At 40.6% G+C, this 23,879-nt stretch overlaps 2 protein-coding genes across 5 annotated transcripts; both read right to left on the reverse strand.

The window, feature by feature from the left end:
• Positions 1-2: 2 nt before the first annotated feature.
• On the reverse strand, positions 3-5,108 carry slc25a15b (solute carrier family 25 member 15b). 3 transcript variants are annotated; one of them, XM_055043884.1, is made up of 7 exons: positions 4,864-5,108; positions 4,002-4,091; positions 2,766-3,024; positions 2,556-2,693; positions 1,610-1,785; positions 1,373-1,531; positions 3-1,287 (listed from the first exon to the last, which is right to left on the reverse strand). In XM_055043884.1, the coding sequence occupies exons 2-7, from the start codon at positions 4,054-4,056 to the stop codon at positions 1,166-1,168; spliced, it is 909 nt and encodes a 302-aa protein (XP_054899859.1). In that variant the 5' UTR covers positions 4,057-4,091; positions 4,864-5,108; the 3' UTR covers positions 3-1,165. The 3 variants fall into 3 exon arrangements, with proteins under 3 accessions (XP_054899859.1, XP_054899857.1, XP_054899858.1); XM_055043882.1 differs by having other exon boundaries at positions 2,556-3,024; XM_055043883.1 differs by having other exon boundaries at positions 2,556-3,024; positions 4,860-5,108.
• Positions 5,109-7,380: 2,272 nt separating this feature from the next.
• si:ch211-284e13.4 (insulin receptor substrate 1-B) lies at positions 7,381-21,366 on the reverse strand. Of its 2 annotated transcripts, none has more exons than XM_055043814.1 (3): positions 20,679-21,366; positions 14,895-18,032; positions 7,381-12,451 (listed from the first exon to the last, which is right to left on the reverse strand). In XM_055043814.1, the coding sequence occupies exons 1-3, from the start codon at positions 21,025-21,027 to the stop codon at positions 12,444-12,446; spliced, it is 3,495 nt and encodes a 1,164-aa protein (XP_054899789.1). In that variant the 5' UTR covers positions 21,028-21,366; the 3' UTR covers positions 7,381-12,443. The 2 variants fall into 2 exon arrangements, with proteins under 2 accessions (XP_054899789.1, XP_054899788.1); XM_055043813.1 differs by having other exon boundaries at positions 14,886-18,032.
• Between the last annotated feature and the right edge of the window lie 2,513 nt (positions 21,367-23,879).

Raw genomic sequence — 23,879 nt, forward strand, 5'->3', positions numbered from 1 at the left:
GATCTTTTTTTATTATCATTCATGTATTATTTAATGCAAAACCATGTTTTCATTAAATTGTAGGTTATTCAACAAATAAAAACACAGAACATGGAATTAGGCTCATAGAGCAAGTAACAAGGCAACTGATATGTTAATGAGTTTCTTCTATATAACAAAAACCAGCATGGAGAGAACAGCAGGAGTGAAATAAAAGAACAAAACCGGCATAAAAAAAGTATTTCAAAGTAATCGTTTTAAAAAAAAAAACTCATGAAGTTTAAAAACACTTGAAAAGTTCAGATGAACATAAGATTTTTTTTTCTGTTTTTAAAATGTACAGAAAAAGGCATGAAAACATTAAAGTTCCTTAATATCAGGAAAAGGTTCTTCAAACAAGGTTCCTGCATATTTCTCTTGTAGAAAAAAAAAACAATCCACGCCTGACTCTGAACAGTTAACCTGTGCTTACTGTTAAAATCAAAACATAAAACAGTATTAACGTTCACTTTGGGTTTATGGCAGATATCTCTTCATTTGGCAGATATGGGAGCCAAGAACAATAGGCTGGAAGGAAGGAAATAAGAAAAAGTAATGAAAGAAAGGAAAAAGAAAGAAGGGATTTGTAACAAGGCCTGGATGTGGAAAGAAAAAACATTTCAAGGCTAAAAACTATAACAGAAATATTAATCTGCACTCATATTCTGTTCTGCATGGAGATACGGAAAAAACGGAAATCAAATCCCAGCTTTCTGCAGAAAAGGAACCTTATTTAAATAAAAACAGTCATCTTACTACATGTTAGGCAACCTATATTAATTAATATGACACTTTATAACCCATTTTTTCACAACACCTCAATGTTAGCTTGAAAACAAGAGTTAATTCATTAAAGTAAACGTCTAACGGAGCCTTCTTCTCACTCATGTGTCTTCTGGCAGAAAGTTGTGCGGACACCATGTTGTTGAGGTAGGAGAGAAACTTCCAGCTGGAGTGTTCACAGCTTCAGTACTTCACTGCACGCCTTTTCCTCTGAAGTTCAGTACAACACTTCAGAAACCAAGTTGTAAAATTTTAAAACACTGACCATCCAGATAAGGATAAATGTAAATACTGTATCACGGCTGGTTTATGGGTAGTGCAACTGAGGGAGTGTGGCAGTTTTAAGTTGTGACAACTGAGCAGCTCAGTCGTCGAACTGCTTCATCATCAGCTTCCTGCTGACCTCGTAACCCAGGAACAGCGCTCCGTTAGCGGGGAAGCAGCGCACGATGGTGGGGACGAGGCCGGAGTACAGCGCCCTCACTCCTAAACACACCAAAGAAGATTGGAAACGGATCAGAAAGCAGAACGCCACACGTCTGCAGTTCCTCCCTTTCTTGCCGGTGTCTACCTTCGGAGCGAGCGATGGTCATGAAGGTTTTGAAAAACCCCGCCTGCTTCCCCGTCATGGACATGACCTGAATCCGAGATTTGACACAGTCCATGGGGTAGACCACCAACCAGAGGGACGCGCCTCCGAGGCCGCCGCTTAATACGATCGGAGCCACACCTTCAGCACATACAGCAAACACAAAGTTACTGCATCGGAATTGGACAGAAACAGAGTTTATTGTTCGGCTCCCGGTACCTATGTCATCTTTTTCACAGTTCATGTAGTCTGCGAATCCAGTCCTGCAGAGTTCATAGGTGCCAAAGAAGCAGAAGTACCCGGGAACCTCTCTGGCTATAGTGGTGGTCAGTCCCTGGAAGAAGCCCTGCGGACCCTCGTTCCTCATAATGGACTTCACCACCGACCACACCGAGCTTCAGACACACCAGACACATTTTCCCTCTGACATTAGCTGAACTCAAGTTCACACACATTGTAGTCGATCTACAGATGCGTTCAACAATCAATGACCACACAGTCGTGCCGTGCGTGTGGCCGCTTGTGTGCATGTGAAGCCAAACGATCTGCAAATCCTGCTGTTAGAAAATAAAGATCTGAAGACGTTACTCTTCACCAAAGGACACACTGGCTGCATTCCTATTGACAATACGGTGCCGAAAATCTGACTTGTAAATTTTCCATTACAAAAATGAATTTCTTTATTGGAAGAAAGAAAAATGTAAGACCTGCGATTGATGTACCAAAGTCCAATTTACTTCACCTTTACATGAATTTAAGTCATTTTAAGGCCTTAATTTCAGATACATGAATTTTGTATCAACATATGCTTTCAAACTTTTAAATACTTTTTAAGGACACCCTGGCATTACATGGCTGCATTGTATTTGTATAAACAGCATGGAACAGGAATGTATGAAAATTAATTTGAGGATAAGTCTTGCAGCAAATTCCTAATTGGATTTAAATCTGGACTTTGACTAGGCCAGCATTTAATGTATCGATACTTGCGGATAAAAAACTGATACTTTACAAGGGACAAAATATCAATAAACATTGTAGAATTGATAACATTACACAGCCCTGTGTTGGGTGTCTTTTTCTAAAACGTAAGTGTGTGACCACAAATACAGACAACTTAAATAATACTGGCAAAAAAACAAAACAAAACAAATAAAAAACATACTTGTTGCTTTTAGCAATCCTTCCAGACATTTCCATCTCATACATGGCTTGTAGACGACACTTCACCAGCTCAGTGGGGCAGAGGACAAGTGAGGAGAAGCTAGAAGCTACAGAACCAGCACAGGCTTTCTCCAAGTCGCTGATGAAGAGGGAAGAATAATCAGAAACTGGACATGTACGTTTGCTTCTTTTACTGTTAGAAGCGGCGAACCTCAGCACAGCGTTGTGGTGCAGTCCAGCTGCAAAGCGGATGACCTGCTGGCAGAAGCCGTAGCTCATGAACAGCACGGAGTTCTCTGCAACGTTGGCCACCAGCGCCGGGATGGTGCCCTGGTACAGCCCACGCACGCCATCTTGTTTGTAGGTGGAGACGATGCAGTGGATGAAACCTCGGTACAGAGTGGGAAAGGTCTGCATCTTTACCTTCACTGTGTCCAGAGGCTGACCGCTGAAGACACAGGCAGCCCCTCCTACGACACAGGGGCAAACACAAAAGAGCAAGCTACACATTGTGTAAAGAGAGATAAAGATCTGAGAGCGATGCAGACTGTTGCACTCGGCTGAGCAGAATAACTAGCAGTGAGAAACGAGCCGGAAAAAGTCAGGCGTCATCAGAATGATCATCTGGGGTGTCAGACACATAACCATCTTATTATCTCTTCACTCAGTTCAGCTCCGGTTTTATTTCCACTAAAAACAACATTTGGTTTAGCAGCTCAATCAGTACTAACATTGGAGAAATCTGACAGAAACTAAAATGCCAGAAACTATAGACATTAACCATAGACTTCTACAGATTTTGTGTGATAGACCAATACAAAGTATTGCCGAAGTAGAAGAAAATTAATGCATAGTTTTTTTCAAAATAACCGCATTTGTATTCAAACCTGTTGATTGATATCCCTAAATAAAATCCAGTGGAACAAACTGCCTTCAGAAACGTCCTCGTTAGTAAAGTAACTTGTTTAATTTAACATCAGCTGAAATCAACTTATGTGAAGGACTCCAGATGTTTGTCAGACAACACAGCAGGGATTTTTTTTTAATTACAAAAAATACCCTATGTGTTTGCAGTTTGTTGCAATCCATGTAAGGGAGGCAGCATATCTGCAAGGTTTGCCAATACAACATAAAATACAAGGAATACAAAAGAGCATGATGTACAAAGAGAGACATACCGTGAAAGACTCGGAGCTGTAATTGCAACAAAAGATTGAAACTTTAGCTTTTTATTTGTAAAAAAAAAAAATGTTTTGAACCATGTATAAATTTTGTTCCTGATTCACAATTTTATGCCACTTTTTGTTAAGTCTTTGACATAAAATTCCAATAAAATATACCATCTGAAAAACACGGAAAAGTTAAAGGTGAATATTAGTCCTACTACTGCTGGAGACGCTTCGTGTCAAGAGTAATTGTTTGCACAACAGATAAGGCTTTTAATTACCAATTGCTCCTGCAGAGAGATCGATGATGGCCTGGACCACTGGGTGTGGAGCCATGATCACCCGAGTGGATTTCTCCTTCTCTCAGCAACCTAGGGGAAAGAAAAAGGGCTCATTTTGTTACAGATCTCCAGTTGTGAGCAGTTATTCAATACTTGGCTGTCTGCAGGAATGTGTGCGCTTCATTTTAGGATTGGATCGGGTCAGAGAGCAGCAGCTGAGCTACACATTTTTTTTTTGTCCCCAACACTTGCAGCTGCTATTATGTGTGAGTGAGTTTCAGCAACCAGTCAGCCTGACCCCACACTGTGTTCTGGAGGCGGAAATAAAATCCTGCATGTTGATGAAAAAAATAAAATAAAAAAATTCATTTGCAAATGCAAACCCACATAGCCTAATTTTCCTGGAATTTGTCTTTGTTTTTGACATTTTCTTGTTTTTTAACATCTTATGAGACAAAACCTTTTTAAAGCGTTCCTTTAAATCGAGTAAAGCACCAGACAGAGAAGTTTTAGGTTTTATAGCTAGAAGAGTGACCCCCTTTGACCTCAATATGAAACATGAGTTTCTGTTGGAACAGACCTGTCTATTAAAAGAGCTGCCACTAGAAGGCGCCAAAATGCTGCCATCTGTCCAGCATTCAAACAATTTTAAATGGCGAACATGTGCCAATATCTGTCTTTTTCTACTTCACGTAAGAACAAAAACAGAATCAAATGTGACTTTTCTTTTAATGAGATTGGTTTTCTATACTAAAGCTGAACACCAAATAGAAGAAAGTTACTATTTCTCCCAAAATACACTCCATTAACTCCACTTTCAAAGCTGAAGTATTTAAACTGATTGTTATTCGCACGTACAAACCTAGCAGGACAGCGACGACTTCAAAACAGAGCATCGGCGGTTGAAGTCGGAGTTTGTGAGTCAAACACTGAGAGTAACGTTGACCCTGTGAGCTGCTGACCGACTCTAGCATCCATGGTGGGCCTCATGGTTTGTGTTAATGCTATCTCATGGCGTCCAACGTCAGCCGCCGAATTCACGACAGAACCCACAGCACGGTTCGGCCATCAGAGATGTCAAACCGAGGGGAGATGGTGGGAATCTAAGGTTGTTCCTTCACATCCCAGAGGGAGCAAAAGCTACAGAGCACTCACTCTGAGTTAAATTACTGGTACCAAATCTATCAGCGACCATGTGACAAACAAGTGTGAGTTTGTGAGTTTGTTACGAATATTACTTTATCTTAACACAAAGATTTTTTTTACTAAGAACACAAAAGAATATACGCTTAGAAAGGTTTTATTTTATGTGGTTCTAAGTCTTAGCATACGTAAAAGTGGGTTTGAAAATGTTATGGTGTAATTCTGTTTCTCCTAACTTAAGATCTTTGACAGGAAACAGCATGGCACCGAGCGAACTACAAGTTCCGGTTGTTGGTTATTTTTTTCAAAATAAAGTTTCCTCTGGTTATAGGGGAGTACAGCGCCGCCGTGTGTCACCTTTATAAATACAACGTGCCTTCCAATCCGTTGATCTCTTTCCAATTTTATGTTGGAATCCCAAGCTTAAACGCGTTTAACTGAAATTTAATCTGAAAGATTTACACAAAATAATACATAATTGTAACATGGAAGAAAATGCATAGCGGTTTGGTAAATAAATCAACATATGAAATATGGTGTGTTATTTTTTCTGTTACACAGAATACAGAAACAAGTTCAATGAATATTAATGCTTCAGAATCCATTCTCTTTTTAAAGAAATTGAACGTATCAATTCAGATTAGTATTAGAACCGGTGGGAATAGCGAGTGTTCCCTTCATTTTAACCTGACCTTGTTTTTAGAAGAAATTGTTTTAAATATTTGGAAATTTATTATCTAATTCTACTTATTTTAGATACATGTGAACCAAATATGTCACAATGGATAAATGTTACAATGCATTTCTTCTTTTACCAAAAAACATCTTCCCACCTCAAAATTGACTCTTGCAGGAGCCATTATGAAATATGTAACAGTGTATGTGTCAAATGCAGTCCTATCAAGGAACTTCACAGAATGTCCTGTTCTTGATCACAGCAATCCAGGGTACGCTGAGATCTCTGCTCTTCAAATGGCTTCATCCATAATTACCTTTCCTGTTATTAGGTCTGTCTGAGGGAACATTTCCTTCTTTTTCTGAAGCAGGAACATCCCAAACTCTCAGGGCTGTGAAAAAACAAAATTAGATCGGACTTGCTAAAAAGAAACACTTTTATTCTCCCTATTTTTTTATTTTATTTTTGAATCAGTGGACTGAGGAGCTCCAGCTATGGCAGCTAGTTCTCCATAGTGACGACCTCAAGTCTCTTTCTATTTTCAGTTTTTGTTTACAAGACTATTGTTTCTCTTAACTACGATTCCAGGAGTTATTATATTTTGGATGTCTTCAAGGCTTTAATATTGAAGTTTTTTGTTTTTAATCTGTGTGACATGTTGTTGGAAAAAGGGAAACAGATTGCATCCAAACGTTAGAGAAAATTGAAATTTTTTGACTTGAGGTTTTAGTTTTGAAAAACAAACAAAAAGAAGTCTTAATTCATAGCCACAGCATACTACACAGAAAAATTTACATTTTTATACATGTCAGAGAACAAATATCCATTGTATTATTTTAGCTAAATCATAGAATGCATATCATTTTAATTTTAGGTCATTTATGATGCATTGAAATGTCTTCTTTTTTTTTTTCACGGTGGAGTGATAACCCAACAAACAACTGGACTTTTTAAAAACAAGATTTGGCTCCTCAACATCGAATATGATTATGAATTATTTTCTGATCCACACATGGTCAAACATCATAATTACAAAAAAAACTCAATAAATGATGTATCCATTTTTTGTGTAGGTAGAACAAATCTAGTAGTATGTTGTAATCTTTTAAATGATGTTTTTTTTTAAAGTTAAATAAGGAATGTTGTATTTTATACAGAACCAATTAAGATTTGTGAGATTAAAACTTGAAAAGGGAAATTGAGATGAAGGCATAAAGATAAATATGTCACTAAGGTTTAAAGAAATGAATAGCACTGTATTGTAAACTATGAGCTCTTAGAGGAATGAAACATACGATACTCACAGGGTAATAAATACTGAAAATAAAACTGTCAAGCAGCAGAAACCTCACTCGGTTGTTATTTACCCCAAAACTACCCAAACTCCATCTGTTAAACAGAGGAGGCAGGGATTAAAGAGACTCTGTCGACAAGCTTATCCTTTAAAACTCAGACCTGTGACGGCTTACTGTGCATCAGTCTAGACTCATTTGACTCCAGGTCGTTAATTCAAAAGTAATAAAAGAATCACAGAACACTTATTTTTTTATATCACTTTGCCTTTTATCAAAAGAAAAAAAAAACATTGTTGTTGTCTACATCACAGACAAAAATCATCAATATTCTGTTTGAAACAATTTTGCCATAAACAGAATGAACCCCATGCCGCCCCGTCCCCTCCCTTCCCTCGAAGCAAACTTCTTTATACACATTAAACTTTACATACCTATAGTTCCTGTTCATCTTTTACAATTACATCATTATCAAAGTAGGATCATTTGATTTTAAAATACGTATGATGCTCTTTTACTGTAGTTATGGCAGGTATCTTGATTGTACACAGAGTATCATTTCCCACATTTAGAGTCTGTGGAGTCGTTTGTGCACCACATTGGTGTAAAATAGCTAAAGGAAGCAAAAATTAGAAATGCATATTAACATATTAAGATACAGTTGTTTTGGTTATAAAGTTCTGCATTCCTCTTATGCGTTTGCTCCCACTGAGCCAACATCAGACTCTCCGAGGGGCTTTACAGTAACACCAACTGTTGCGTCTGCTCTGATTTGAGATTATAAGGTACAGTCAGAGAATCTCTGTAATCCCCAATTAGAATGGAGGCTAACACAAACAGATTAAAACATCCCTTCGATAAACAGAAGCTCCTGTATGCATTTGGTTAAGATTGTCAGTGTTAAGCGCACACTGAGAGTGCAGAGACGATGTTAAAAATATCAAAATTGTAAGCAATCCTGAAGGAGCCTCAGTGGTTCCCAACGCTTGGTGCTTAATAAGCGTTTGAGCCCAAAATATTATCTTTGGTGACAAAGAATGAGAAATATAATAATTGTAATAATCACACTATGAAATAGCAGGAGCTATTTAAAAAAATATATATATATATTTTGAAAATGCCATAAAAGTCAAGCTTAATGTAGGTGTGTACTTGAGCCCAATTTTGCAATACGCAAATATACAGAACATTGAAACTTCTTATGCTGAAGAAAATAAATGTGCTTCATTTTAACATAATAGCTTTTTTTTTAAGCGATTATTTTCAACTTTATTTTGAAAATCCAAATGAACTTGTTGCTGGTGGCTGGCTAGGCCAAACAGTAATTTGTATCCTTTATTTGCAGTATTAATTTTAACAAAGTGCGTTTTTGTTTTATTGTGAAAGTCCAATGTTAACTTCTGCGTTCTTTATAAAACATGCATACTGGTTGCTATGGTGATTCCCGCTTTTTCCTCACAATTCAATGGATACCAGGCACCAATAAGTACTAATAAAAAGCTAAGAAATTTTAAGAAAGAGATGCAGTTTTTCAGATAAACTTTAAACTGACTTGACAACACTGGTGCTGAGTCCTTTCAATTATAAGAACAAACAACAACAAAAAAAAACAATTTTAAATCAATCTAAATGTGGGAAATGCTACCAAATGTCAGAACTCCATCAAGAAAACCTTTCATTTGTTTTTACCCTGTGTGCACTCAGCCAGAGCCCTGGACTCAGAACAAGTTTGGTTCAACATTGCATCACCCTATCAACAAAATACAGCAGACATTTTTTTTCTTTCTTAAAGTATTTGCAACTAAAATGGTCTGCAGTTTGAGCAATGTCACAACAAGGCCAAATAAATGTTGCCACCTGTGGCTGTGATTAAACACCCCCCCAAGTCAAAGAACTACCGTCAGAGAAACACAATGTGAGCTTTATAAAGGAAAGAATATCTTGATGCGCGTTTCCTAAATTAGACCAACAAATTATTATAAACCCTTCATTAATTGTAGACTTTTGATTTCTTATTTCTTTTGGGTACTTTGCTTGGCTGCAGTAGGATTTATAAAAGAGGAGGTAATGAGTGTAAAGACCTGGTCCACAGTCCTACAGACGGTTATGGGTGAAGAAAAGAAGACAATGTGATAGAGAAACAGAACTACTCACAACTTCTGGGAGCTTAATCAATATCTGTATCATCAAATCACTGAAAAGCATGTTCATACAGTTTGGACACAAATAAGCTCACAGTCACAAGCACGCTCCGTTTTTTTCCAAAAAAAGCTTGTTAAGGGAGTGCTTTTAAGACTTAAAAGTTAATTCATTAATATTGTGTTCATTATTTACATACAAGATGGAAGCTTCTTCATGAAGTAGAAACCAGGAGAGTTAAGATGTAGTGCTTTGCAAAGGTATTCATCACTTCCACATTATGATCTTATCTGACAAACCAACATAAATAGAGTATAACTGTGGAGTACAGATTAGATGTTTCTCAAAAATGATTTATTAATAAAAAACTGAAAAGTGTAGGCCTTGAGTCTGTGACTTGGACATTTACAAAGAAGAATGTCTACGTTGTTTGACGTTCCCCAAAAGACCCTTTTTATTTGAATTTGTAGTTGAATTTGTAATTATTTTTGGAAAAGAAATCCATTTTTTCCAACTTTGCAACTGTGCACTGCATTGTGGTGGTCTATTTATAAAATCCCGATAAAATACAGTTTGAATTTTTGTGGTTGTAATGTTCCAAAGCAATGAATAGTTTTGCAAGGCGCCGTGTAAGACTAACGTATTGTTTATGTCTGTTTTCTCAGGTGGGTGAAGTAGAAAGATGGGACCACTACAAAAAATATATGAGGAGAGGATTCTTTCTTCTTTTTCTTCTTCGTCTTTTCTCTTTTTCTTTCTTTTCTTTTTTTTTTAGCAAAACCACAGATTGACAAAACCAACCCAAATAATAAATAAAATAGTGAGAGGGGTGCATGTGCTTACATTGTGGCTTCAGTGTTAGGCACTGCAACAAAATCAAAACTGCTTCTTTTTTCATGTCTCTGATAAAACACTTCTTTAAGGCAATCTAATCGCTGTTGAATGGCAGCAGTTTTAAGTTTCTGGTCTGTCCTCCTTTCACAAATTTAAGCTTTGAAGAGAAATGTTATCATCTGCCCCCATTTCGACAACCCATTTTAAGATCACCTGTGTAAAAACAGCTACAATCAAAAATGAGGCACTTTATAAAAGAGTATATAGATATCTAGGCTATATAGTATTATTTATTATAGGTATAATGTATATTTTATATGCCATTGTAGTGTGTCACTTTATATTAAAATCGTGTTAACTGTTTCGGAAATGAGGAAAACTATAACCACAGTATGTACTATAGTTTCTGTCACTCTACTCTTATTACTATAGTATATACCATAGTGTAATATACAGTTGTAATAGAAAAGCTAAGATGCCAAAAAAAGCATTTATAATTTTTCTACTCAGTTTGTGTTACATAAAAGTTTAAAATGATTTTAAGTCTTCAAGAAAAAAACGCCCAAAAAACTGTGTATATCTCTGTTTCTTTTCCTCTGGTGGTCTCTCCTGCTGAAGCGCTCGTTGTGTGACTCAGACATCATGTAATTGATTTGACAGTCATGTGTCAGCCTCATCCGATACACTGTTATTAAGAGGAATCCGAAGGCGGACGAGGGGGGAATATTTGCAGCTCTGTGTCCGTGTGGACGTCGCAGACCGGCTGCATCTGTTCAACTTCTGTGCGTGTATAACAATCGGCCAAATCTTTGAACACTTAAAGTGGGACATGAAGAGCCTTGCCTGTTTTATATTCAGGACTCTTTAGCACATATCAGCCATGACATTTCCATCAATACAAGTAATAGTATTTTTCCAATTTGAATGGGGCTGGACTTGATTTGTGTCACAGCAATGGGGATTGATGGGTAAATAGTGGAAAAGCATCCTTCGCTTCAACTGGCATCACATTAAAGACTTGCAAAAAGCCTTTTATTTTATTTTTATCTAATTTAAATCTCTTTATTGTTGTTTATTGGGAGACCTTTAATTTGTAATGTTTGTTTAATTTGCTGCTTCCTTGGGGAAACTTTTATGTGACGCAGAGGCACATTGCTCTGTTCTGTTATTCAAAGTGGGAAAGACAAGGGAACATGGCACTAAAGAAAAGCATCAACCCCATAAGGTAGGAAATGACTATAAACACCAGCTGATGACCTCAGTTAGGCCATATCTGCAGGAAAAGCAACAATTAAAATCAAGAAAGGGAACAAAAGGCTGGCCGAGGCAAACGAGGCAACTTATAATTTGAAAGCGCCAACAAAGAGTTTGTCAGATTTGTATTTCAACCATTAGATATTAGCTACATGCCAGCAGTGATTCGGGCAGCTTGCAGTGAAAAGTTTAGTCTTAGAGTCATCTTATGTAAAATTTTGCTACTGCAATAAAGGACAAATGCATTTTAAAGATTTCTGAACATCCTCACCAGGAGAGCAACTAAATGTGAAGGGCTCTGTACTTGACATTTCAAAAGAGGCTCGGCAGAGTCTTTTTTGACTCTGTGCTGAGTCAAAAGACTCATATACTGGTTATACATACTGGTCAAATATGACCAGTATTTGAAGCACCTCAGTAACACAAGAGCAGTAGTCTGTAAGTATAAAAGCTTTTTTTTGGGGGCAACTTTACAGTAGATAATGATTTAAAACTGTTTACAGTGAAATGGTGTGAATGTTTAAGAAATGTGTGTCCAGCAGTAATCTTCTTATTTGCTTGAACCTAAGGGACACCTGTTGATCATTTAAACTATGTGTGCAAAGAAGAAGGATGTAACACTGCAGTGAAATTAAATGAGCTTAGTAATTAGCATAAATTTACTTTCCAGTCCCGTGGCACAAAACTTCAACAAATTGGTTAGCTCAAAAATGACAGATGCCAATTTAAAATTCAATGAAACTTACATTAGCACACATAATAAAACATTTTGGAACAATTATGATTTTTAATGAAGTGCAAAAAAATGGCAACCATATTTTGTAGCCTGTCACCTGTGAGCTTCTCTGTACCAAGTTAAAAAAAAGATCAAGTTCTCCTTAGTTCAAGCAACGTAACATCTTTTCCTTACGAATTGATTATGTGTTGAGTTTGTAAGGCTGTGTGTGTGTAAGTGCGTGTTTGCGTATGCGTGCGTGTGTGTGTTTGGCACACATTTGGTTGACAGAAAACCGCAAACAGGAAGGGATGAGATTTCCATAGTTTCAGCGTTCCGACTCCAGCGTACAGTTCTGTTGTGGCGAGCCGTCGGATCAAAGACAGAGATCAACAGTCTGGAATGAAAGAATCAAAAGAAGGCAGAGATGTTCAGGGATACATTATTGACACGAGAAATTTTCTCATCTTCATGCATTTAAAAGCATGAACAAAAATGTTTTCTCTTCCCCAGCACATCTGACGTATTCTTCCTCAGCACAGAATGTGACAGCCGATAAAGCGGTTCTGTCTCGATCATATATTCGCCCAGGCATTATTGCTTTTGTTTAATCTAGGAGTCCTTCTGGCAGCTTGAGTAAATATCACATGACGCTTGATATCTTTGTTGAAGGATTTTCCGATTGGTCTCATGGCCGTTGTTGCAGATATCAATATTGTGTGTGTTTGTAACATCTTTATCACTTCCACAGATTATTGTTTCTTCTTTTCACCTGAACAGCACAAAGTGTTCACTGATCTAATCTGATCATTTCAACATAATAAAGTGGCAGGACCTACAATTCTCATCACAGGTCTAAACGTTTGACTTTGGATTATTTATTTGAACCAAGGTTTTCATGTCTGGACTGTTAACTCAATGATTTAAAAAAAAAAAAGACAGAAATTTGAGCTCATTATGTCATATAGACTCAAACATAGATACATACATCCTCACAGATTTTTGTTGATTTTGCTGTGGTGTCCGTTAACAAGCTGCGGAGCACCAATGTGGTTTTTGTAGATTCAATTTTCTATGCAGAACTTGTAGAACTAATTTAAAATTCCCGACACTGCTTTAAAGCTTTAGAGAAAATATTTTCAGTAAGGTTGATGGTAAGTTCAATCAACAATTGTGCCAATTAAAAAAATTGGGGTTTTTTTTCCTCATGTCGTTGACCGGTGCTGGTAAACTAGACCATCAGGAAGAATCTAAGCCCACCATGGTGGGCATTTGGCTCAACATACTCAAATTTGAACATCAAACCCTGACTTATCTAGACATAGTTTGTCTCAATGAAATTAACTATCTTCATTTTTGATAACAAAACACGTCTCCGGTGGCTTTGGGCTCCAGCCTCAAATTTTAGGAGAGCTTGATGCCAATAGTTTTCTCTTTGTTGGCAGGTTTTGTTTCCAATTTGATGTTAAATTTACTTCACTGTGGAAAGTCACGCTGGTGTTCCAGCATTTACAGTGAGGTGCTTGAAGTCACCCCAAACACAACCTGTTGAAAATTTACAGATTATGCATAAAAGTCAGATCCATGCCAGGGAAACCAACCAATTTAAATAAATTATACCAATTCTGTAAAGAAGAGTGGTCAAAAACCTCTTTTGTGGTTAAAAAATATTTGATGTCAAGGTACAACTTTCTATGGCGCATTTGATCAAATACAGGTAAGGGCCTGAGCCTGTATGAATAATTACAGAAAATCCAAAAATCAATTCAAACTTATGCATTCAAATCTTATTAAAATCATTGAAGCCATATATTGCACAATCTTTTGCTGTAGAAAGAAAATCAGACCTACAAATAAATACTTAAACAGCCAAATTCAATCATGCCAGGGACGAGTGGTTGTCAACTTCTGATTGGAAATGGAGTAAACCAGGTTCTTTCTGGGTTCATAATGAAACACTGATACTGCTCTGAGGCACAGTTTATCAGAAAACAGTTACAGTTAATGAAACCAGGATAAATGGGCTTATGTAGGTTTGGATTACTGAAAGGCATGATCAGTCATTAACTGCAGCATGAATAATTACTTATGGACAGAGTATTCCCAGAGCCTTGATTTCAATTATGTAAATGCTAAATAAATAGCTGCACATTTAGAATATGATTGACCATAGAATCATATTGCTGACAGAGCGCATATTTTTGAAGATCTTCACATGAAAGTCAATTTATTAACAACAACAAAAAAAGTGAACCTTAAACAGTATTAAACCGATATTTGGAATGCAACTTAACGCTGCCATCAGAAATTCAGCTGCCATCAACCCGCCCACATATAAACATGTAAACACCTGGCCCGCGTTTTGTCCCCTGTGCCTCCATTCATGTGAAATGGCTCATTACCAGCAGACAAATCAATTGGCCCTGCTCTCTGAACACCCACTTGTGATAATAAGAGACTCTACAGACAGCCCACAGACTGGAAGCGCAGCGCTGCCCACCAGCTTGAAGCCATGGAAAACATCAGTGCAAGATAAAAGCAGCAGTGACTAAGATCCAGACGAGGATTTTATCAGATGACTATTAACATGACGTCAAAGCATGTATCCAATCTGATTAGTGTTAAATGTTTTTTTCTCCTTTTAGCTATATTGAAATGTTTACATCATTGACAGGATTTTTTTCATAACTGTTGGGACTGCAGCTGGTTCTTGCTTTGCTTATAAAGCCATTGTGAATGCCAGACAATGTTCTGAATGTCTGCAATTGTCAATTTGTCATTTTACAATTAAGAATGAATACTTTTTAGATATTCTTGGTCTGAGGACTCACAGCACTCACCTTGCCCATCCTTCCTACTGTTCTGGTTCGTTCGTAGTTCCTCCGATTTGTAGAAATCAATACTGGCATAAGTGTTGAGGGAAGAGCCGGCACTGGTACTCGCTCCGACGTTGTAGACAGGAGAGGTGCGCTCTGCTCCAGCTTGAGGGCTCTCCTTCATGGCTAAGTCAAGGTCTATGTAGTTAAGGCCTTGTTCAGTGGATGTGGTGGAGGTTTGGGGTGGAGGCGTGGCAGACAAACCAGCAGTCTGGCCATTCTCCCACAGTGAGCAGTCCAAACCCTGCCGATGACTTGCTGCCTGGCTGCCCTCGGGCAAGAGGGAGGTAGAAGAAGATGCGTATGGTGGCAAAGATGGCAGTGAGCTAAATGTCTCTGACCGGTGGCTCAGGTGTCCCTGTTGATCACCTCGGACCAGTCTGCTGCTCTTATCGGGCGACTGGAAGGACTTGACCGGGGAAGAACTCAAACTTGCCTCCTGTTCTCTCAATAGTGGTTGACCAGAGTGAATGGCAGGTCTTGCTAAGTTGCTTGAATTGGAAATTTTGCTGTCTATGAATGGAACATCCGTTGGCCCTGTTGTCATCTTTATTTTTGTTCTGTACCCTGCGCTGCATTCTGCTACCAGTGCAGAGGGCGAGCTGTGTTCATGCCGGGCCTTGGGGGAAACTGTCGGTGGGTCCTGTAGGGTGCTGAATGTGGATCTAACATGAGTCAGTGGTGTCGAGGATTTCCCTAAATCCATGTTGACATACTCAGCGGAGGTGGAGAGTGGTGCCGAGAAGCTGCGGGGAAGGTTAGCAGGGTTATCATGACAGAGGAGCGGCTGGTTTATGGGCCGAAGAGTTCCATGGATTACAGGTGGTCCATGATGAGACCCTCCACTTCGTTCTTTATCGAATGCACCGTCTTCCTTAAAGACAATGCTTACATAGTCCCCGACATTCTGGGACCCTGATGGTGGTAGATTCTCTTTAACCCTTGGCAAGGTGTTCGCTTTAGCAATGTCTGAAGATACACTCAAAGGACGTCCCCTCCTCTGTTGCTTTGGGCTTTTACTACTGGATGCACGCTTTTGGTGGTGACGTCCATCCTTTGTGGATGTTCCTGCACTTTTGTATTCCGCCCCAGTTCTTAATAAACTTAACCCCCGCCCACCAGATGTTGACTTATCGTCAAGGCTTTCACTGCTAGCAGAGCTGGAGGAGAAAGAAGAGGAAGACATGGAGAGCTGGCAGCCTCCTGCAGAGCCCACTGCAATTTTGTTTCTTTTGCTGTACCCTGTTCTCCCTCCCCTACCAGCACTTTCATGCCCACTGCTGTCTTTCTTTTCTTCCCCTTTGTTCAAGTCCTCCTCAAAGCGAGTATAGAGGGTATGCTGATAGGCTCGTGGCAGGGAGAAGTATGAATTGAACATTTTTGGTTGCAGCTGATGCTGCTCGGGGTGTGAAGGTGGTGTGCTGCAGGCAGAGCGACTGCTGACAGGGGAAATGTTCATGTAGTCACTGGCTGCCCGGCTCTCCATGCTGGCTCTGCTCTCCCATATGCCCAGTCCATGCAGGTCTGTGGAGCTGCTGCTGTTAGGAGACATGACCATGTAGCCCTCGGAAGAGGGTTGGCGGATGTGCTGGGGAGGGGACACACTGTTTTTGGGGGTCATGGCCATGTACTCATCATCTGCCCCGGGTTTAGCACTGGCGTCATACATACCCATAGAAAGAGATAGTGAAACAGGTGGAGATGTCACCCCAGGTAACATTGACATGTAGCCACTGTCTACAGCTGCTCCCCTGTCCCCATGTCCCCTGTTTTTGTCAACCCTCTTCCTGTTCTTCCCTACTGCGTCAAGCTGCCCACCCTGAACTGCTGGATTCCCTGAGCCTTGATGCAGCTCCGCACTCTCTCTATTAGCACTCTGCGACATGATGGCATACTCTTCCTCATCGTCATCATCTTCATCCTTTCTGTGTGGGGTTAGTCTTTCATGGGATGCCAGAGGCAGGGATGCCCTCTTACTCAGCAGCCTTCGCTCGGCCTCACTCTCTCGACTTGATGAGCGTCGCAGAATCCGTCTACCTTTTGGATGATGATGGGAACCAAGCAGACCTTCTCGTTGTCCCATTACGATATAGCTGGAGGAGCCCTCTCCATGTGCATGATGTCCTGATAGATTTGGTATGAGCAGAGAGTGTTCACCAGGACTGGAACCATACTCATCAGAGGACCCGTAGTCACTCGGTGAACCTGAAACAGAAACTCTTTGAGAAACCCGAGCGTAGGAGCAAATCGACATGCCTCCCACTACCGACCCAACCAGGCCACACTCTGACCCATGACCTGAACTGGAGGACAGGCTTGGTGCAGGAGATGGAGCAGGGTTAGGTGTGTAACGTGCAAGGCTTAAGGTAATCTTAGCAGGTGTTGGAGCCCTTGTAGGCTTGGGCCTAAGCGTTGGAGTAGTTGAGCAGGATCCATTCAGGCTCGGGCTGGAACTGGCCCACGTCCCTCTGGCACTTGCCCCTCCCTCTTCTGATCTGGCTCCAATGCTGGCTGTCCGTGCCCTTGGAAATCCATGACGCGACGTGGGTGATGTGCTTGTGCTGCTGCCACCTGTTCCTGGGGTCTCAGTGCGTGCTCGTCTGGAGAAGCCCACCTGGCTTGGTGGAAGGTTTGGGTGATGACGCCGACTCGGGACACTAATGGGGTTTGAAGCAGTACCGCCACCACAAGAAGTTCCCACAGACTGAGACTTGCTGCGCTGACGGAATTCCTCACTCAGGGCTTTCATAGCCTCCAGCAGAGTCTCGTGCATGTTTTGAGCCACAACAGAGTCGTCCACTTGCATCCAGAACTCTCCAGGGCCTGTAATGGCTGAGCGTCCCACCTCAATGAAGAAGAAGTTCTCTGAATGGCCACACCTGCGGACATTCATCAGCTGCAACACCACAGCGGCCACATCTGAGTTGAGTTTGACAAAGTTGACTGTCTTATCAGTTAGGCAGAGCCGATAGATGCCCACCAAGTTCCTGGCATGTCCAAGACCTTTGGGCCAAACCTTGACTTGCCATACCTCCTTAAAAGTCGGGATGGGAGATGGAGAGCTACACTCTCCACTGCTGCCATAGTCTTCAGGAGTTTTACCTGGGAAGAAACAGAGCAAAAAACACATATTAATCAATTACACCTCTAAATGTTAAAAAAAACAACACTGAATTTGATTATTTATTGCCGTCATAATATAAAAAACTCTGCAAAATATGTCTCTGCCTTGCAGCTGTGCTCTAGCCAATTAATCTGCATCACTTTAAGCTCCAGCAAATAATAATTATTTATGTCCTAAGAGGCTTAGAATAAATTAGCTGAAAAGTAATACCACAGTGGTACAGCTGATGATTATTTTTCAAGGTAAATGCAGATATGTGGTCGACTAATTCCTACAGTAAACTAGGAATTAGTTGAAACTTAAAGCAACATTTTCTCTAAAATAGTTGGTAGTTTTAGATACGAGTAATATGGCTCACCACCCAGGGCAGTATAGTTCAAAACCAAATTATTTTTGTCAAAGTTTCCTGTTGATTATTTGTATGTCCAGTGAAATGGGATGTGACACCATACAATATAAGCACTGAAACAAAATTTATACATTTTGATCTTGTGCCAAATTTAATAAGTTTTTCGATTCACATTTCTTAAACCACAATTTCTGATTTCTCATCCTTCATCCCCTGAAGAAAACTGTGTTGTGGGTAGGAGAGCTCAGAGGGGAGTCTGGGCACATTGCCTGCTCAGCATTTCAACTTAGAGGAGTTTAGCTGTTATTTTTTTCCTACTTGAGTAGTTACACTTTTGAATTTTGACTTCAAAAAGTCAGTAAAGATACTGTTACTCGAAAAAGTACAAATTTAGCAAGTTGTTATTTCCATTTAAAGGTTTTAGAAACACTGAAATAAACATTTGTCAGAGATTTTACAGCTTCTTAAGCAAATAGCATCCCACTAAACTCCATATTTGTCCATCACGTCGTCATGCTGTTTTGAAATAGTATTACAACATGGAGTTGGATTTTTTTCTATTTTTTTTTCTTGTTTTCTTACAAACATGTTTTCATCTAAGCTCTGTGTTGGTAGCAGAATATCCAAAATTCAAATGTAAAAATAAACAGGATGCCCCTCCAATGTATAATAGAGAAACACGGGGCTTTTCCACCAATCTACCAAAGTGCAAGATTAAAAAGTGCTAATCAAGACTGTAAAAAGGTGTAAAAAGTAAGAAAAAAAAGAGCAGGTTGGAAAATATCTAAGATGAAAATATTGTACACGAGGAAGTTGTGCCACTGAGGATCAAAATAAATAAATCACTGCTGGTTCTGAATATGAATTTTAAAAAAAGTAGGTGCATGACAAGTATTTCAAAATTGAAAATGAAATGTGTTAAGAGATTGGCATGGTGGGTGCTATCTCGAAGGACAACTTCCTTTTCAATACAGATATAATAAGAAATACAGTAAAATAAGAAATACAGCCCAACATTATTCAAAACAGATTAGATTGTGGCTTAAGCTAACTTTTCAATACCATGAATTTGACAGAGAATCCATGGAGGGTGAATATTAATCACCAATCATCATCCAAGATAAAACATGAAATACCAGTTTAAAAAAAAGAGAAGTGATTATAAACATGGTTTGATTGCTGCAACTCCAATAAATATGTTATTAACCGAATACAGAGAAGTGGATCAGTAACACGCGATATGCTATTTTTGAATAGGAAAATGTAAACAAGACATGCACGCATGGAGATATATGCACACACACGCACACACACGCACGCACGCAGTCACACACCGCGGCTCTATTGATGCTGTCCCTGGCAACAAGATGTGGTCTACGCACTACGCTCGGAGCGCGTATCTGCTCAGGCTTCCACAACAACACGTCGGAGAGGGGCAAGCCCATCAGTCTCCACTGACTGACTCAAACGCATGGAGTGCAAAGGGGAGAGGGTGGTGGTAGTGGTGGTCTGCTCCCATCATCAGGATAACAACGTAAACACGCGAGGGGAGCCGACAGAGACATCATTTCCAGTCAGACGCCGTCCCGATCCTGCCTTAACCGCGCCGCGCCACGCCGCACAGCGCGAATGTAGGTTAGGCGAACGGCAAGTCAGAGCCGTGCAGAAAAACAAAAACACGGGCTGCAGCGGAGCGCACCGCGATAGGCTACTACTATATGATGCATCCCTTGGATGGTTGCTATATGCCCACTGCGTCATGCAAAACACACCATCGTGCGAATGCGGGCTTCATTTTAGTCAGAAGAGGCAGCGGTTTTCCCTTGCTGCACGCACGCACAATTAAATATGCACCACATTATTGTTTTTTTTTTTTTTTTTTTTTTGCCGACTGGAATCGATCCTCTATGTTGAAGCCTGATGAGACTGCTGCACAAACACATAACGCATGCCGCCCGTTGCGTGATGGTCTACCCCGCTCAGTCAGATGAACCTCCTGTCTTAAAAAAAAAACTGTCTGATTTGCGGAATACAATGAGATTTAAGCAAAAAAATAAATAAATAATAAAACAAACCACTAAACCACACCTGTAGTAAAAAAAAAAAATAAATAAAAATCAACATATTCTGACAATACAAGCTGGGTTGTGCTCCTTTTTTTTTAACAATCTGGAATGGGCGAGACAGATATATGGAGATCAACCAGCCTATAGGGCAGGACAGGCCCGATGGAGAAACAGACAGTGGGAATCACAGCCCACGCTCCGTGTCTTACAGTTGCACTGAAGATCCAGCATGGCTTGGTACCACTCATTCTGGACCTCCTCGCTGTCCGCAGCGATGGCAAAGCTCTCGCTGCGGGTGTAGAGCACGATCATGTGCTTGTTCTTGGAATCCGCCCGCTTGTTGATGTTGAAGCAGGTCTCCAGGTTCAGGACCTTCTTGGGCACAGGTGATTTACTGCGGAATTTCTTTTCGTTCTCGTAGTACTCAAGTCGAGCGGGACCGTGCTCCGAGGCCGCCCTCAGCACGAAGAACCGCCGGTGCATCGATTTGTGCTTGCGAAGGTAGCCGCTTTTTTGCACGTCTTCGTAGTTCTGCGGCTCGACCGCTTGGCTCTCCATGACCAGAGCTGCGCGATGAAAGCCCGGTTACGCCGTAAGAATCTCAGGGAAAAAGCCGAAGTCCATGTGTTGTCCTCATTTGTCCCGCTGCGGCTACATCCCTCGTCGTTTCTCCGTGCGCACGCTGGAAATATCAAGCATGTGTGCGGGGGATCGGCACGGGGGAAATCAGCCGGAGCATGTTTCTGTATCTGGCATCAGCTGCAAGGGGAGCAAATGAAGGGATGAGAGGGGGGCGCAGGAGGGTGAGGTGCACCGAGCGCGCACAGCGAGCGCCACCGCTCGTCCTGCAGCCCAGCCCAGTCCTCAAGTCCGAGCCCCGCGCAGTTCAGCTGCTTGAGGACGTCTCCTCCACCTGTCTGAGGATGCCCAAAGCCTGTGGAGACCCCCCTCCCCTCCCCACGAACGCGCCGTCAACGAGGACCGAGTGCGAAACGAACAAGTTCCGTTATGGGCTTTCAAAATAAAATGTTCGAAAGTCAAACTTTCGAAAACAAATAGATGTTCTATTGTGGTTCTACTGAAGATATAAATGCAGTGCAGTTTATCTTACCCAAGGAAGGACCCATGAGAATGGGTGGCCCAGGTCTTGAGTCAGTTTTGATGTTCATACCCACACCACTAAAGATGAAAATGATCATGTATGTGGGTGGAAACACAGGCCTACAACTGCATAAAGTCATTCAGAGGCGCCACAGTTGTCCCCCATTTCTCCCTTTATACACCCCTACAGTAAATATACGTCACAATGTTTTCTAAGGAGAGGCCAGAATTTCTAATGGCCTCTGCATGGCACATCGAAATACCAAAGACAGAATTTTATGTTTCATTATATATCTGTCAGCAAAAAAGTCAAGTGAGTAAAATTCTATTCAGTTTATTTATGTAGCACCAAAAAAAAAGGACAGTCAGGTTGCCTTGTGTTGGTGTTTCCTCTGGCAGCTTCATCTGGGAGAGAAAACACGTTTGTAGATGAGCTCAGAGCTAAAAAGTTGTATGTTGACAGAGGTCACAGTTGTTTTCAGCAAAGCACAACCAAATCCAAGAACCCTCACAGACTCTTTAGACTCTTTAGAGTTTTATTCTGTTGTGTCATTTATTTCCCTCTTTGTTTCATGCAAGAAAATTGGGCATAAAAGACTGTGTGGGCAGTCAGTTGCTCCATTTTAAATTGTGCATTAAGGTGCAAATATTATCTTGTTTCTTCTCAGTAGTCTACTTGTGAAACGAGAATATGCTAAAACATGCCGAAGTTTAGTGTGCAGGTTCATCAGGTAAATGGCGTACCCGTCCGTGCTTTTATTGTGTAAGGCCGTCGCTTGATTTCCGGAATCGCCCCCTCACCTTTGTGAAACTTGACGCAGGAAAACTGGCACCTCCAAGCCGGTGTGTAGGTAAAAAAAAATACCCTAACGGGGAGGCTGCTTGGCTGGGGTTTAACCGGGGACGCTCTCACCACCGTGCAGAGGAACAGACAGTTTGTGTTTATTAATTCAGCTTCTTGATTCCACAGAAACAGGAACGGAGCTGCTGAACATGTTGTTCCAGACGTCCAGCTCTGTCTGCAGCCTGTCATTCATACTTATTAGAGGAAAAGTTTACAGAGTATCCTGCATAGTGGTGAGCATATGGCCTGTTGTTTTATTGTAACCATAGCTATCCAATTATACTGTTTTACTGCTGTGTAATTAAGCATGCTGCTTATCATTGTATGGCTCTGTTTAATACAAACTTAGATATTTTATTTCAGCCACCGACTCAACAGGAATGTATCAGATGTTGTAACAGGTTATCAGGTCAAAGTTATGCAGGACCTTCAAACTACCCTGGGCTGTCATCACTGCTGAATGGCTATTAACTTTTTATCATGGAAGTTTAAACGTTCACTCATTATGTATCTAACAAAACCCTTTTCAGTTGGCATCTGGGAACTGGAAACAATAACTATATATGAGATGCTTGAATCAATTTCACTTTCAGGTGTAAGAGCGCTTCATGGGGGGTGGAGGGGAAATCTTTATGGAACAGATCAAAATATTGTAGTGCATACATGTAATGTGATGCTGCCACCACCAACAATCACTGGGCACGTTGATGTGTTCGGGGTGAGGTGTAACAGTTTCCACACAGGTTTCCGACTCAAGAACGTTCTTGCACGTGTTTTCTATGTTCCCCATGTCTTCAGACCAAATTTATTGGCTCTCTTTCAACAATGACTGTCTCTGTCTGCTCTGCGCGAGATTGCTGGTTTCAAATCTAGCCGTTGAATAATTTGTGTGAGATAACTTTCTGGAGTGGGGTAAGACTGCAGTGCAGTTTTGCTTAAAGTCTCCCGATTCCCAGCAACAAGCCAGAGGTGCCGACTCAACACACGGTGGTGCTATCGTCTCGTCAGTGCATGTGAATAAAAGCAACATGGCACTTCATCGGGACATGATTGTAGCATGAATTTTTTTTTTTTTAACTGCAGCTCATTCGTCTCCCTTTTAATGCTGTCCTGGGCATATGCCTCAAATAAAAGCCACAACTGTGAGGAGTGCTTGTTTTTAAAAAGCAAAGATCAATAACAATGAAGTGGGGGGAGAAAAAAGGAAGAATCAATCATGGACGGATATGTACAGATTAATACGTTAGGCCCGTAGGAACTAGAAGACAAAAAAGAGGACGGGACAGGCGTCGACCTTTAACCTTTGGGCTAAGTTTCCAGTCTAAAGGTGATTGGGAATCTCTTCTCTGATGCTGTCATATTTCAAGTCCTACAAGCAATTTCATTTCTGGGGGTTATTTCAAAAAGGTTCAACAAACAAAACAACAACAAATTAAGTTTTTAATGATACATAGCTTGGAGCTCA

The sequence above is a fragment of the Poeciliopsis prolifica genome, unplaced genomic scaffold (genome assembly GCF_027474105.1).
Source record: "Poeciliopsis prolifica strain line A6 unplaced genomic scaffold, Auburn_PproV2 SCAFFOLD019, whole genome shotgun sequence".
Taxonomy (NCBI): Eukaryota; Metazoa; Chordata; class Actinopteri; order Cyprinodontiformes; family Poeciliidae; genus Poeciliopsis; species Poeciliopsis prolifica.

Excerpts from the sequence above, each read along its gene's own strand:
- slc25a15b (XM_055043882.1), bottom strand. The coding sequence starts at position 4,056 with ATGGCTCCACACCCAGTGGTCCAGGCCATCATCGATCTCTCTGCAGGA. Across the intron at positions 3,025-4,001 it reads TCTCTCTGCAGGAGCAATTG|GAGGGGCTGCCTGTGTCTTC; the intron begins GTAATTAAAAGC and ends CCTGTGTCGTAG. Across the intron at positions 1,288-1,372 it reads GACCATCGCTCGCTCCGAAG|GAGTGAGGGCGCTGTACTCC; the intron begins GTAGACACCGGC and ends TGGTGTGTTTAG.
- si:ch211-284e13.4 (XM_055043813.1), bottom strand. The coding sequence starts at position 21,027 with ATGGAGAGCCAAGCGGTCGAGCCGCAGAACTACGAAGACGTGCAAAAA. Across the intron at positions 18,033-20,678 it reads GCTGGATCTTCAGTGCAACT|GTAAAACTCCTGAAGACTAT; the intron begins GTAAGACACGGA and ends GTTTCTTCCCAG.